The 14,778-nt window shown below is 38.2% G+C and overlaps 1 protein-coding gene across 4 annotated transcripts in view; it reads right to left on the bottom strand.

Moving 5' to 3' along the window:
- The window catches only part of AHDC1 (AT-hook DNA binding motif containing 1), a 90,187-nt gene that overhangs the window by 43,236 nt on the left and 32,173 nt on the right, over nucleotides 1-14,778 (bottom strand). Inside the window, exon 1 of one of the 4 annotated variants that reach the window (XM_063453589.1) lies at nucleotides 10,640-10,667. The exons of 1 other annotated variant lie outside the window; for it this stretch is intronic. In XM_063453589.1, coding sequence (XP_063309659.1) covers nucleotides 10,640-10,652 — 13 coding nt within the window. In that variant the 5' untranslated portion in view covers nucleotides 10,653-10,667. Of the gene's footprint in view, nucleotides 1-9,385; nucleotides 9,580-10,116; nucleotides 10,173-10,639; nucleotides 10,668-14,778 lie in introns of those variants that run through there. 2 more of the 4 variants (XM_063453580.1, XM_063453562.1) reach the window with 2 other exon arrangements.

Genomic DNA, 14,778 nt, shown 5'->3' on the forward strand with positions numbered 1-14,778 from the left:
GCTAACATCAGTATAGATGTCTGCAGATTGATTTACTAGTAAAAACAGAGAGCAGTGTGTAACATTAAAAACACTGTATATATATGTAATGGCACAACACCATACAACACATACATCAATATTTTGTCTCTAAATGACTGACAGTGTCACGACCACCTTTCCCTCCAAAATGAGCATTTCAAAAGATAAAATATTTAGAAAAAAATACTTGTATGGTTTGTGTTGGAATTTCACAAAAATTCTAACCCAGTCAAAGGATATACTAAAACAAAGTAGGGACTACTTGCACTGACATCACCTAGTGGCTCCTAATACACCTTCCCCCACACTTAAATTAACTATGTCAATGTCAGTGCTCTTTGCAAATTACACTTTAAATGGTTTGTTTCATTACTTTACAAAATGAATACAAATCTTGTTTCACATTTGCATAATGCCCTCATAATAAATTATGTCAGCATGTAAAAACTATGGCTTGTAAGTTCACACATTTTACAAAATCTTTGTTTTTGGTAAACGTGACTCTTTCCTAGCCAGTTGTGTCCTTTTGTCCGTTTTGCGAAATGGTAGTCAAAGACACACAGGCTATTTAAAATGTATCCAAATGGGAACACACATATATATAAAAAAAAATGTTGTATGCATATTTTCACCACGTGCATGTATAATTACAAACACATTATATCCCAAATTAACGAATATAAGCTTTGGATTGGAGATTCGTTTAAGTGCATTAGAATATAATGAGCTAAACAACCAATCACACATGCAAAGAATCAATTGAAATTAGTTTAAATGTAAATAGCTGATAAAGGTTTCAGAAGAAAAGGTGGAATGGAAGATGGATGTTCTAGGAAAATAAATACGAGGTAACCATATAGTATAGACATTCACACTACAGCATACAGTGCTCCATAATGTAAAGCCCTATCCAAAATCTAAAGAGGGAGATAGTATGCACACACCTTTCATGGCAGAGGACTGCCCAGGGTCATTATGCTATATACACATTAAATGCAAACCACAGACTGCATGCTAGAACATGCTGATTAAGATGGCAGTCAAACAAACAGAACCAATTTAACTTGTTTCACAATAAGGCATTATATATGCACCAGCTGTTATTTGAGACCAAGTGTGTAAAACAATGTGCAATCCTGGTTTCCTCCATCATGCATTATAGACATCAGTTCTAGCATGCATTTATCACACACAGAGCATGGCACGGCCAACCTCCCCACCTGCTCCACTCAAAAAGAAGCTTTGTACCAACACAGCAATATGCAACTTGCAAAGCAATTTATAGAGGCACGGGAGATATAAATGTAGGGTATTTTGGACTACCTCATCTAACTTTTTCTTAGGATTCATAACCGAATTTTGAACAATCTCAGAAATTAGTTTGTTTCTATACTAACCTATGCCGCATTAAAAAATATATATATACAAAGCTATTTTCTGGGTATAAGTAGAAATAATAGCACTATTTTAAGCAATACGCATGGCCATCTCAGTTTTAAACCATATGCTTATACAGATTGAATAAAGAGGTCTAAATAAGGTGTACACATAGGAAAAATAAGACATTTTTGTCAAGATATTTGTGAAGGCAAAAAACAGGTACTATTCTAGGTAAAATGCTAATAAAAAAGGAGCAATCACAGCCAAAACCAATAAATACAATGTCTCTTCATGAAAAATATCACCTGCTTTCCTTGCTAAATCCCCCCCTTAGTGACATTCACTTGGAGATATTTTGCTTAAATTAAATATAGCTTCAAAATATTCCTATATAAAAAAAACCTCCAACATATTATGCAGCGCTGTAGAAACGGTAAACAAAACACACAAAAATTTGATGGAAAAATAAGTACATAGAAGCGACATTATAGTATCTACGCAATCACATGCTTTATTTTTTAACTATACCAGTGGCACATATAAGTTAACAGGTGAATTTTGTTTTTAAAGTCGTGCTTCTACACATTGAGGAAAACAGCAACACTTTATTCCAGACAGATGCCCCTTATATTTAATCCCTCCCACCAACGTAATTCATTAGGCTTAACATTACTGCAAAAAAATAAAATAATTCCCCCTTTGCCCTCCCACTCCCCAAATTGCCTAACAAAAAAAAAAAAGTCATCCCACAGGTTTCCCCAGTGACTAGACTGAATTCAATCACTGCTAGGTGAATTATTGTAGTCAGGAGCTCAGAATTGCGGTGCTCCTCATATATTTATGCCAGGTTGGCTGGCTACATTTTTATTCTCACTATTGGCCAGAATATTGCTTACAAAGGATGCCTATCCTGCAATTTAAACTCAATTGAGATCTATTTAATCTGTAGTTTTTTTAGTACTTCCAATACCTTTACTGTGATTTATAATCAAAGCATTTAATTCTGTCTTTTAATGAAAATGCAAAGCATTTTTTAGCCCTACTGTGAACTCTACCAAGGTAGCCTTGTACTCTCCGCATTTAGAAGAGACAGCGAGTATAGTGTGGTCTCCATGTTCCTCCTCTCGTTGGCTACTATGGTAACGTAACGAGGATGCCAGGTCAGCCTGCATCCACCTCTGCAACGCACTTTCCCCCTCATAATGGAGGTGGATAAAGGCAGGATGTCATGGGGAGTTAGCAGTACAGTACTTGCAATCTCTGCTGAAAGCACTCACTCTGCATTGACTGATCGAGCAGAGGCCATAAAATGTATTTGTCAAGTGACAGGAACACAGTAAAAGGAATTTATACATACAATTTTTTTTTATTTATTTTTTTTCTCTAGCAATGTAATGTACTTAATAAAATCTGCGCTGTATTTTTATTGTTCCTTTTTTAATGACATCGAAACTGGAGATCACCTATTTGCTAAACTGGGCAGATAAAGCAAAAACATTTCCCAAAATGGATGTGCTTCATTCAGCATGCTCAATAGAAAAATGTAGCAGACATCCACGCTTGCTGGTAACATAAGTTACAAAGCTTCTAGAAATTATTATCTATAAGATAAAAAAACAAAACCACACACAAAAAATATAATAAACTGCAATGCTTATCATTTTGTAGCTACACCACTCAAACAATATATATATATATTCAATCTTTATGAATATACCATTTTGCTCTTGATTACTAAACATTGAATTAAATTGTTTGACTTTTGCAAGTCTATTTCCAGTTCAGTTTTCTTTTTCTAGAATTCTCCATCTCAGCTCTAATCACAATTGGAATATTTTAGAATACAGGTTTAGTTGTATTTCTAATTTATTACAATTTAGCAAATAAACACTTTTTCCTCGCTACAATGTAACACTAGAATCTATATTTTTTTTTTGCTTTGTTTTTGTATTTTTTTTGTTGTCTTCTATACTGTGGACCTATGGTGAGCATTCACACAAGAAGACCAGAAAGGGTGTGTTAACCAATTGTACAGCGCTACGGAATTTGTTGGCGCTATATAAATAATAATACAAAAAAAAAAATTATAATAATAATAACAAGCACATGTGCAAGGTATGCATATTAAAAGGGTAATTGTACACTTTCACCACTAGGGAACAGGCCAGCAAAAAAAACATTTTACAAAACCTATGGCTCAGCTAATCACATGTAGAATATTTAGCTGTTAAGACCTAAATAAAAACACTTAAATACATATTACTATGACAACCTGTCATAGAAAACAAAATTTAACCACGTTACTAAATACAACATCATTATTAATTCATTAAAATTACTAGAATTATATAAAATAAAATGGCTTCAGATAGCTGCAGTCAGAGACTTACCGTCACCTAACAGTCTTTCAAAGCTAGAGCGTCTATCCAGCGGAGAGAACAAGACAGACTCATACAGAACGATAGATATACATACAGAGAAACACACATACACAAGCAGAGGATATAACCATACACTTAACACTCAAACATATACCTTGAACATTATTTGCAGCTCATTGTCCAAAAGCTAAAAACTATCTTGACAAGTAAACTTTAACCCCTTAAGGACACATGACGTGTGACATGTCATGATTCCCTTTTATTCCAGAAGCTTGGTCCTTAAAGGGTTAAATGAAATGGTTTTAAAACACTCCGTTTAATACATTTTTGTATGTGTCTCAGTCAATAAGCCAGCTCTGTACAATGGAACTTTGCTCAGGGCAGCGAAATATCTCCAGAGAAAGCTAAAATCAGCACCCAGAAGACCCCAGGTTAGCTGTCAAGTTACTACCTACCCTAGGAGGGCACCAGAACACGCCTGGGACCATACCTACTACAGTGGCCTGTGGTGGTTTTTGAGCTTGAAATGCTACTTTAAATGGCAAAATCAAAATTACACAGGTGTGCTCTAATACAGACAAATTATATAAAGGACAATGTTTTTTTTAAACTATACAACAATATACCCAACTTGGCTATTATCTATATTTTGGGTTTTGTCCCCACTGCTTTATTTTATAAAAGTGCAGGCTTCCCTTGATTTTTTTTTTTTTTTTAATGAATCCCCCTAGTAACCAACATTTGCTTGGCAGCTGGGTCACTCTAGTTCAAAGCGTGAGTGCTTCTCCTAGGGAAGCATTGGTCTCAATACTTCTTTAAGAAGCACTGCTCGCACCTTATGGCAATTGCATTATGCTTGTCCCTATACTTCAGAAACTGGAATCAAAGGGTGGCTCGGCGCCACCTTTCATTCCGGCTATTTATAGGATGACTAAATGGCTAATATTTAGTATTGATTACCCTGGTGGCCAGATAAGGAATAGTATTCTGAACACTAGAGTATTCCTTAAGGTTAACTAGTTTCTATGGTTTTAAAAACACTCACTTCTGCCTCAGATTTAGCTTTTCAGCTGGAAGTAGCCAGTTTAAATAAGCAAAGACATCACCCTAAAAAGGTTTGCCTCAACATTGGCGAGTAAGTTTACATTTAATGAAGGCCATAAATGGACACTAAAAACCTTTGGCATTTAAAAATGTACATTGAGGTTTAGGATAAAGCAAACTTACCATTTCGTGTGGTTTTTTTTGTGTGTTTTTTTTATGGGTTTGGAGCTAAAGACTATGAACAGTGCAAGAGTAATAGGTTTTGTGCACAGTGTTAACATGTTTTTCATAAACAGCAAAAAGTTTTATAAAACAAAAAACACAAATGTATTCTGCACTCATGAAATCCTATGAATACACCTTTCTCTATGTGTATTCTCTTATTCAAATGGCATTTGTTCTGTCCAACAAAGCCTTCTGAATGACTCCTGCGACAGAGCATGTCAGCTGCTGGATATAGGATAAATATACTGGACATTTCTTTATTTGAACTCAATATTAATTACAATTTAAGAATGAGAAACTATTAATTGTTTAAAATTTCTTTCCCATCAATATTAAAACTATTTTAATGGCCATTGATTTATTGTAATTACTATGAAAAAGCCTAGGCTCAGATATCCTGATTCAGCTCAACAATGAAATGGCATATAAATTTAAACTTAAAGTTGCATTCCAAAAAACATAGTTCTACTACAGTGGTATGCAACCTTTGCACTCCAGATGTTGTGGACTACATCTTCCCTGGTTCTTTAAAAGCATTATGGAGGAATGTAGTCGACAACATCTGGTGCCAAATCCTACTAAGCATTTGGTACTGGGAGTCCCCAGGTATCATTCTATTCCAAGCCAATGAATTAAAGGGACACTATAATCACCAGAACAACTACAGCTTAATGTAGTTGTTCTGGTGAGTATAATAGCACCATTCAGGCATTTTCATGTAAACACTGTCTTTTCATAGAAAAGGCAGTGTTTACATTGCCCCTAGAGACACCTCCATGTGGTCACTCCTTAGATGGCTTCCTGGCTCAGGGCTGTACAGTTAGCAGCCCTGCCATGCAGCATCCCCACGCTCTGCATGGAGACGCTGAATTTTCCTCATAGAGATGCATGGATTCAATACATCTCTATGAGGAGGTCCTGATGGGTCGAAACGACATTTGGCCCCGCCCCATGACGATTTTAGCCAATTCAATGCTTTCCCTATGGAAAAGCATTGGATTGGCAAAAAACACGTCCATTTTGATGTCACAAAGGGGGCGGAGCCAGGGCCACGCATAAGGTAAGTTTTAAAATGTTATAGGGAGGAATTAAGGGGGGGGCCACGCCACCTAAATGGTGGGTTTAGCACTATAGGGTCAGGAATACATGTTTGTGTTCCTGACCCTATAGTGATCCTTTAAGTACCAATAGTAAAAAACAAAATAATTCACATTGCTAAAGCGTGATGAGAAATTCTACTTTAGCTGGAGCACGGTTACAGTGGTTACACTGCCCCTTTAAAATGAACGCTATAGCATTAGAAAAACAAACATTTACATAGTGCCCCTGATTACTATGTAGTAATATTGTCGCTACCCTTTCAGTTTGCAATAAAAATAAAGTTTTACTCACCCTTTTCCAGCGCCGTTTCCTTGGCATTGCTCACCTCTCCACCTCCTGCATTATCATTGAGGAGGCATGACTTCTCTGGCAATGGTCCAATCCAATCTCTCAATGCTTTCCTATGGACGTTCTGCACGCTGGATGAGATTTTCGCATCCAGCGTCACAGAAGCGCCTTTAGCGGCTGTCAAGAAGACAGCCACTATAGGTTGGCTTAACCCTACAATGTAAACATATCAGTTTCTCTGAAACTGCTATGTTTACATCTGAAGGGTTAAAACCTGGGGGACCTGGCACCCAGACCACTTCATTGAGCTGAAGTGGTCTGGGTGACTATAGTGTCCCTTTAAGACTATGTCCTCCTGTTGTGGTAGTTTTTCTTCTTATAGTCTCCTCCTTTACTGTGATTCCCTTTATGTATTTAAATGTTTCTATAATAGCCCCCTCTGTCTCTTCTTTCCTCCATACTATACATGTTAAGATCCTTTAACCTTTCCTTGTAAGTTTTATCCTGTAATCCATGAACCAGTCTAATAGCCCTTCTCTGATCTCTCTCCAAAGTATCTGTATCCTTCTGAAGATACGGTCTCCAGTACTGCATACAATACTCCAAGTGAGGTCTCACCAGTGTTCTGTACAATGGCATGAGCACTTCCCTCTTTCTACTGCTAATACCTCTCCCTATACAACCAAGCATTCTGCTAGCATTTCCTGCAGCTCAATTACATTGTCTGCCTACCTTTAAGTCATCTGAAATAATTACCCCTAAATCCTTTTCCTCAGATGTTGTAGGTTAAAGGACCACTCTAGGCACCCAGACCACTTCAGCTTAATGAAGTGGTCTGGGTGCCAGGTCCAGCTAGGGTTAACTAATTGTTTTATAAACATAGCAGTTTCAGAGAAACTGCTATGTTTATCAATTAGTTAATCCTTCCCCTTAATCCTCTAGTGGCTGTCTCACTGACAGCCGCTAGAGGCGCTTGCGTGATTCTCACTGTGAAAATCACAGTGAGAGCACGCAAGCGTCCATAGGAAAGCATTATGAATGCTTTCCTATGTGACCGGCTGAATGCGCGCGCAGCTCTTACCGCGCGTGCGCATTCAGCCGACGGGGAGGAACGGAGGCGGAGAGGAGGAGGAGAGCTCCCCGCCCAGCGCTGGAAAAAGGTAAGTTTTACCCCTTTTCCCCTTTCCAGAGCCGGGCGGGTGGGGGCACCCTCAGGGCACTCTAGTGCCAGGAAAACGAGAATGCTTTCCTGGTCCTTTAAGACTATCAAATATTCTGTACTCTGCCCTTGGGTTTTTACGTCCAAGATGCATTGATTTCCTTCACTTATCCACATTCTATGTCAGTTGCCACAACTGACCATTTTTCTAGTTTACCTAAATTATTTGCCATTTGGCTTATCCCTCCTGGAACATCAACCCTGTCACATATCTTAGTATCATCAGCAAAAAGACATACCTTACCATCAAGACATTCTGCAATATCACTAATAAAATTATTACAGAGAATGGGCCCATGTACAGATCCCTGAGGTACCCTACTGGTGACATGCCCAAGCTTCGAATATACTCCATTGACTACAACCCTCTGTTGCCCGCCACTCAGCCACTGCCTTACCCATTCAACAATACTGGAATCCAAACAAACGTATTTTTCATGCCGATGGGCAAGCCCTCCCCTTAATCCCGGAAGAGACTTACATTATATTCTTGGGGAAATAGTCAATCAGAAGTTTCTCTTAGACACATAAGGAGCATTCTGATTGGACTGCTCTGAGGTCTGATCTAAGGCAGAGCTCAGAGGAGCTAACGGAAGCAGGAAGAACACCTCCTTGCTGTTAGATTGACCAGGGGAAGGGAAAATCAGCACTTTTATAAACAGTAATTATTATGGGATACTGTTCACGCATGAAGCACTTTTAGGGTTTGTTTGTTGGGTTTTTTTAAATATATAGAATACATTTTTTGCACCCCTCCCTGTCACATATGCCTCATTCCAGGATCCAATTTAGCCTTGACCTGCAGAGAGTCCCAGGAGGAAGTAGTTCCCAAGTATGTGGATTGATCTCATAAGAGCAGGAACCAGACTGCTAGAGTAGGACCTGCCAAGAATAGGGTACATTGACGTTGTGGCAGGCTTATGCAATATATGATCATATAATGTAACTAAACCCCCATTATTTTTTGTCTAGGTGAGGTGTTTTTAAATAAAACTATTACAATCTGTGAGATTTTAAATCATTGTTTAGTGAATAGGCTGGATTGTGTGTATATGTACATATATACACACACATACACATAACTGGTACAATCTAAGAAGCTTCTTACATTAGGTGTGCTAGTACAACCAAGATATCTGCTCCCTAGATCCACACAAGAATTATAATGCAAACATTTAAGAACATGAAAAGTTTACACAATGGTGACAAGGAAGATGGTGGTGTTTATGCTCTAACAGGAACAGACGACAACTGACCAGGGAATTTTAGGCCAAATTAGAAGAGCAGTTAAAGGCAGAGAATTCTTTAAATTCAGCCAATTTCACCTAAAATTGGCAATTGCTCTGCCAATTTTCCAGAATATCATTCACAAGTCAACCCCTATGTATTATTATATAGGGTAATTATGCTCCATTTAGTTTTGGGGATTTGTACCTTGAATTTGCACACCGTTTCAAACTGCCTTCTTTGGGCTGTGTTTGCTTTATATCTTTCCTGTGCTCCAGAAGTGAGCTCCGCATACAAGGTAAGATCTATAAAATTGTACTATTACCTATTTCTCCTGCCAATAAACATCTCTCTATATAACCAAGCATCCTGCTGACTTCCCACACTGCTTTTCCTCCAAGCTCGCTGGATTTTTAACTACTTCAGTAACACTGAGGAACACACAAAAAAAAGTAATGCTTTAGCATCTGTTACAGAAAAGGTTAATGCGATCACTCACTCTTCTGATAACAATTTACAGTATCTACTGAAGGTCCAAAAACAGGAATAGATACACATGATGGTGGCAGCCGACAATGCGCTTCGTACCAGAATATCATACATTAGAAGTATCTGCCTCCCTCCAAGCACGGTGCTGAAGGTTATTCTAATGGATGTTGGATCTGAAACAGATCCAGGGACATCTGTTCCACCCTGTAATTATGGAAAGCCAAGAGGGAGAGAGAAAGAGTTAGATTAGGAGGTAGGAAGATAAGGCCAAGGAGAGAGGGAGGAGAGAGGAGTATACCCTGGGCAATATAAACCACACTATACACACCACTGACATAGTATGCAGCACGACTGGCACACATGAAATTATCAACATTGCTTACAGAATTCACAACTTACCTGGAAATATATGTCCGTCCGTCCCTAATCCTACGAAGCACTCTATCAAGCTTCAGGCCATGTGAAACTGTATCTTTCCTTACTCATACACACAAACACTCAGCTCCAGTAATAAATCTCAGAGACTGCACCTACTCTATGCGAACTCAAACGCTATTGACAAACCTGTAGGGCTAACGCAGAATGCCAATATTTTCAGTGTCAAAACATATCATGCTAGCCTAGCACACCACATCAACATAAGGAAAGCTGGCTGAGGCATACACAAGTCTATCATGGACCAACTACTAAATAAATATATATGACCAGTGAGGGGATAAACAAGTTTAAGTAATCACACACCCTGCTTGTTCTGCCCGCACCACATGGCCATCACTCCACCCCCTCCTAATCTGGCCTGGAGCACAGGAGGGCAGAGCTGGGATTCCAGGCCAACAGCCGTGGGAGAGGGGGAGAGGATATAGCCCTCTCAAACCATATGTGAAGCAATGTCCAGGGAGGGAATGCAGAGACGGGGAAAAGGAAAATATTGGGGACTGGAAGACAGAAAAGGAAATTGTAATTATGAAATTTAAAAAATTTCTCCCCCCCCCCCCCCCAAAAAAAAAGATTAGTTAAAAGAAAGAAAAAAAAAGCAAGAAGGAAAAGAAAAAAAATGTAAGAAATACAGTTCAAAAAGATTAAAAGAAAGGAGACTGGTGAGAAAAATAAGTGAGAAAAGAAAAACTGGGCTAGGGGGTGTTTAGCAAGAGAGAGAGAGAGACAGGAGAGAATAAACAGAGCGAAGAGAGAGGTTTGTGGAAGGGGGTGAGTGTGGGAGAGGAAGAGCAGAGGGAGGGAGACAGATCCGCCAAGACATTATCACCTCTTTCCAACATCTGAGACAGACCAGGAATAACCACACAGGCACACAGGAGGGAAGCAGTGGGGAGGGGGTAGAGTGAGAGAGAGAAGGTTATGCTGCCATGATCTATTGGGCTGTCTGGAAACGAGTTAGTTAAACGCTGAAGTATCCGCTCTCTGGAAAGAAAGGGGTTACACTGTCACACTGCAGTGCTCCCTATGGGGATTTAAATTCCACACCATATGCCCTTAGTGATCTTGGTGTGTGCAGGAAGGAGGAGGGGGAGGAGGTAAGGAGCTTTGGAGCCAAATAAACATGCAGAGGTGATAAGACTTTTACCAGGGCTAGAGGAGGAAGCAGTTCAGTGGCCATGCCAGGCCAATGACCAGACTGAGCTGGATTAAAACAAAGACTAGCTATTTTAGGAAACCCCCCTGCCCAAAAAGAAAATTCCAGAGATCCAAAAAGGCCTGAGAGCACAGCATTTGTGTTTGACAAACGCAACAGCCAGAGAGACAAGTCTCAGAACAATATCATTGCTGTATATTTATGAAATTGAGTATTTCTTCCTTGGCACTAAACTCTGGCAAATTCTACAAATACTTTTCAACCCTAACATTAAATACGCCACTGTCAGCCAACACTGCACTCCTGTGGAATGGAACCCCTACCTTTGAAATGGTTTTCTGAATTCGGATTTGCTAACTATGCATTATACAGAAAATGTGCTTTAAAAGGCATCCAAACTTAACACAGATGCCTGTTGGAAAACCCGGCGGCCACCACAGCTCCTTTATATTGTTAATCTTATTTAAAATAAGAATTACATTGTAAAACCAAATACAAGAAGTGATCATCAGTCCACTGAACCTAAAACATGCAAAGGTGAAAGCTCGCCTTTTAGGACATTCCTAATAATGTGGCTATAAATAATACCTAAATATTGGATCGTTCTCTACAAGAACATGAAATGGTTCTGGGGCACAGTGTGCAAAGTCTAATTTTATAAATTCACAAAAGCTTGTATAAAATAGAATACATATCTACTACTGGCTCCTGGTTGGAAAAAGGTTAAGAAATTTTAAATAAAACACATACATATGCAACAATTTTTGGCAGTCAAGGATGTCAACCATTTAACAAGCATACCTCCCTATGTGCCAGCAAGTGATACTACAGCAAAAAAAAGTATATATATATATATTTGCTGTAGTATCACTTGCTGACACCTAGAAAGAAGTTTGATAAATGGTGGACATCCTTGAATACCAAAAATTAGATTGCAATTTTTGAGTCATCTATATATAAACAGCATCTTATGTCTCATTTATGTTATATCACATCACCACTCATTTTCTGCATAGTGGAAAATTGGGTTTTACATTGTAGTACAAAATGTATCCACTAGGCAGCACACTTCTGAGGGAAGAGCACAAGGGGGGTAAGGGACAACAGGAGACATTATAGTAAACGAGTGTGAATGTGTTTTTATATTACCAAGAGAAACCATTCCTAAAAAAAAATACTTTTAAAATAAAATGTAGTTGTGGTAGAGAAACAAACAAAAAACAGTCTGTGCCAATACTTCGATAGAAATTATAATTTTGCCTGGCCACAGCTTTCTGAGGTTGTTCAAACGAACAATTAAAGGCCACCAAAGCCTTCTCTCACATCAACTTATTTTCTAAATGCCTAGCTGACGTGAGTCGGCACAATTATAGAACAGGACAGTATAACCTGATGTGGATCCCATGGGTATTTGTACAGCTTTCCATTCTAAATAAATCTAAACAGATAGCTAGGTCACTGCACACAGTTACATCCTATAGGCCCTATTCTATCACTCCTTTAAGAAAATATAAACAGTCTTTGCTTATAAATTATATATGGCCTCCCTATTAAAAAAAAAAAAAAAAAAATGAGGACAATATGGATATAGTTATTTAAGCACCGAACAGAATATGGAAAGAGGAGAGAGTATGAGGAAAGTAAAAAAAAAAAAATTGGAAGCACTGAGCCATGAAATAAATTGCTCAACAACTGTCTAATTGGGTAAGTGTTGTTCTACAATCATATCTTACTAAAAAGAAGATCAATTCCACTATAAAGAATCCCTTTAAACGGTTATTTTACTATTTATATAGCACCAACAAATTTCGCTGTACAATGTTATATAGGTAATGCACTCACAATTAGGAGAGAAATAAAAAAACAGTACATTTAGATACTCGCATTCCTAGTTTACGCTGCTTCTACAAATATAGTGTAAACAAAGAAGAGGCTCCACCAATCAGGAGACTTCTGCTTATGTGTTTAGTATTTATAACTCTCTCACCAAACTACAAATCCACTCCTCAAAGGATTGTAGGAAATGCGTTTTTTTGTAACTAAACTCTGTGCAGATGGCTCTTAAGCCACTAACCATGTATTTCACAAAATCGATTCAGTTATATTCTGGGATGGAAGCAAAGTACTTTCAGCACCATTAAGTTATGGTTCGTTGAGTAAGCCTTTAATAATGAAAAAAAAATAATGAATATTAGTGTTGCACACTTGCGCATGCGCAAAAGTACACCAATATCTATTGTGGATTCCATATAGTCATGGAAAAATTATAAACAGAGTCTTTATAATTGCTGCATCATAGTTACAATAATAGTTACAATATTTATTTAATATTGTGCTATGTTATTATATGACAGTTGCTGCAGAATTTGTATAAATTGGTTCATATAAAATTAAGAAAAAATAATTTAGTGTGATGTGACCATGTGCTGGTTTTAACTCAAATTAAAAAATATATTTGCAGTTGTCCCCAAGCAAAATGTAACCAGCCCTCCCCTGCAAGGATTAAATAGTACTGATCAGATGGTAGTTCTACAATATATCAGAATTGGCCTTGGATTCTTCCATTAGGAGGCTGCTGGGCAGAATGATGGAAAATTATATGGATTTGTAACAAAGCAGAACACTTTCAAGATGTGTTTTTGTACAATGTAGTAAATAACAGAAAGGGGAAATAAGAGCCATGTGCATGTAAAAAAATAAATAAAAAAAATAATCATAAATGTAGGAAATTCAGAGTCCATAAAGCGAGATTGGTCCTGTAAAGGTGTATGCATCCCCATTCGAAGCAACATCAACACTGAAATTTTGCTAGGTGGAAAGCATTGGATGTCCATTGTAGCAGGTGAGTATACTTGCTGCCAGACTTGTCACAGCAGAGTAGATAAGACAGACATTTTGCAGTGCTGGTCCAGTGTGGACTACATCAGCTTAGAAAATGGCTGAGTGGCAAAATGGAAGGTCAAAAAAGAAAAAAAATAAGCCAGGCTTCCAAGAGGCTGCAAAGTCATCTAGCATAAAAACACCTGTGCCCAGAGGACAATGAATGTTATAGAGTGTGATAGAGCCAGGTCAAAATGCCACTATGGCAACATTCCTAAAGAAGTTGTTCACTAAACACTAAATTCAAACAACAGTTGTGATTACAGCTATTTTAACGGTTTTTATTTTGGCTTTAAACTTAGCAATTTAAATTTTCAATTCCCTAAGAATCATCGTAATATTGTCTTTTCAATATACAAATCTATAAGTCACATACTTAATTACAAAGTAAACATATGCACAAATAGTGGAAGAATTAAGCATTCCAGTTCCACCAGCAAAGAGCTTGCATCCATTTCTGCTTGCTATTTCACAGAACCATATAAATAAGTGTTTACTGGAATGAACTAAATACATAACATGCAAATAATACATTTAACTGTTCTACATCGCTGTCTCGCTTTTCTCCTTGACTCCAACCTCTCTCCTACACCCCTTATGTCAAGTCACTTGCATTTCAAAAACATAGTTGGCATCTGCCCCATCTAACACTGGATGCGGTTATGGTGCTGGTCCATGCAGCCATCAACTCTCGCCTCCATTACTGCATCGTGCTTCTCAGTGATCTTAACTGTTGCCAGGTTACCTCCATTACAGTCTATAATGAAGGTGGTGGTGAGGCTCATCTTTTATTCCACCAGCATCTCCCCCGGTCAGTCCTTATATTGGCTTCCTATAAGATTTAGGGCTCAATTTAAAATTCTGTTACTTGCTTACAAGTCTCTACAGAATATTGCTCCTACCTATCCTCCCCAATACACAAGTATGTCCTG

This window comes from Pelobates fuscus, chromosome 1 (genome assembly GCF_036172605.1).
Source record: "Pelobates fuscus isolate aPelFus1 chromosome 1, aPelFus1.pri, whole genome shotgun sequence".
NCBI lineage: Eukaryota > Metazoa > Chordata > Amphibia > Anura > Pelobatidae > Pelobates > Pelobates fuscus.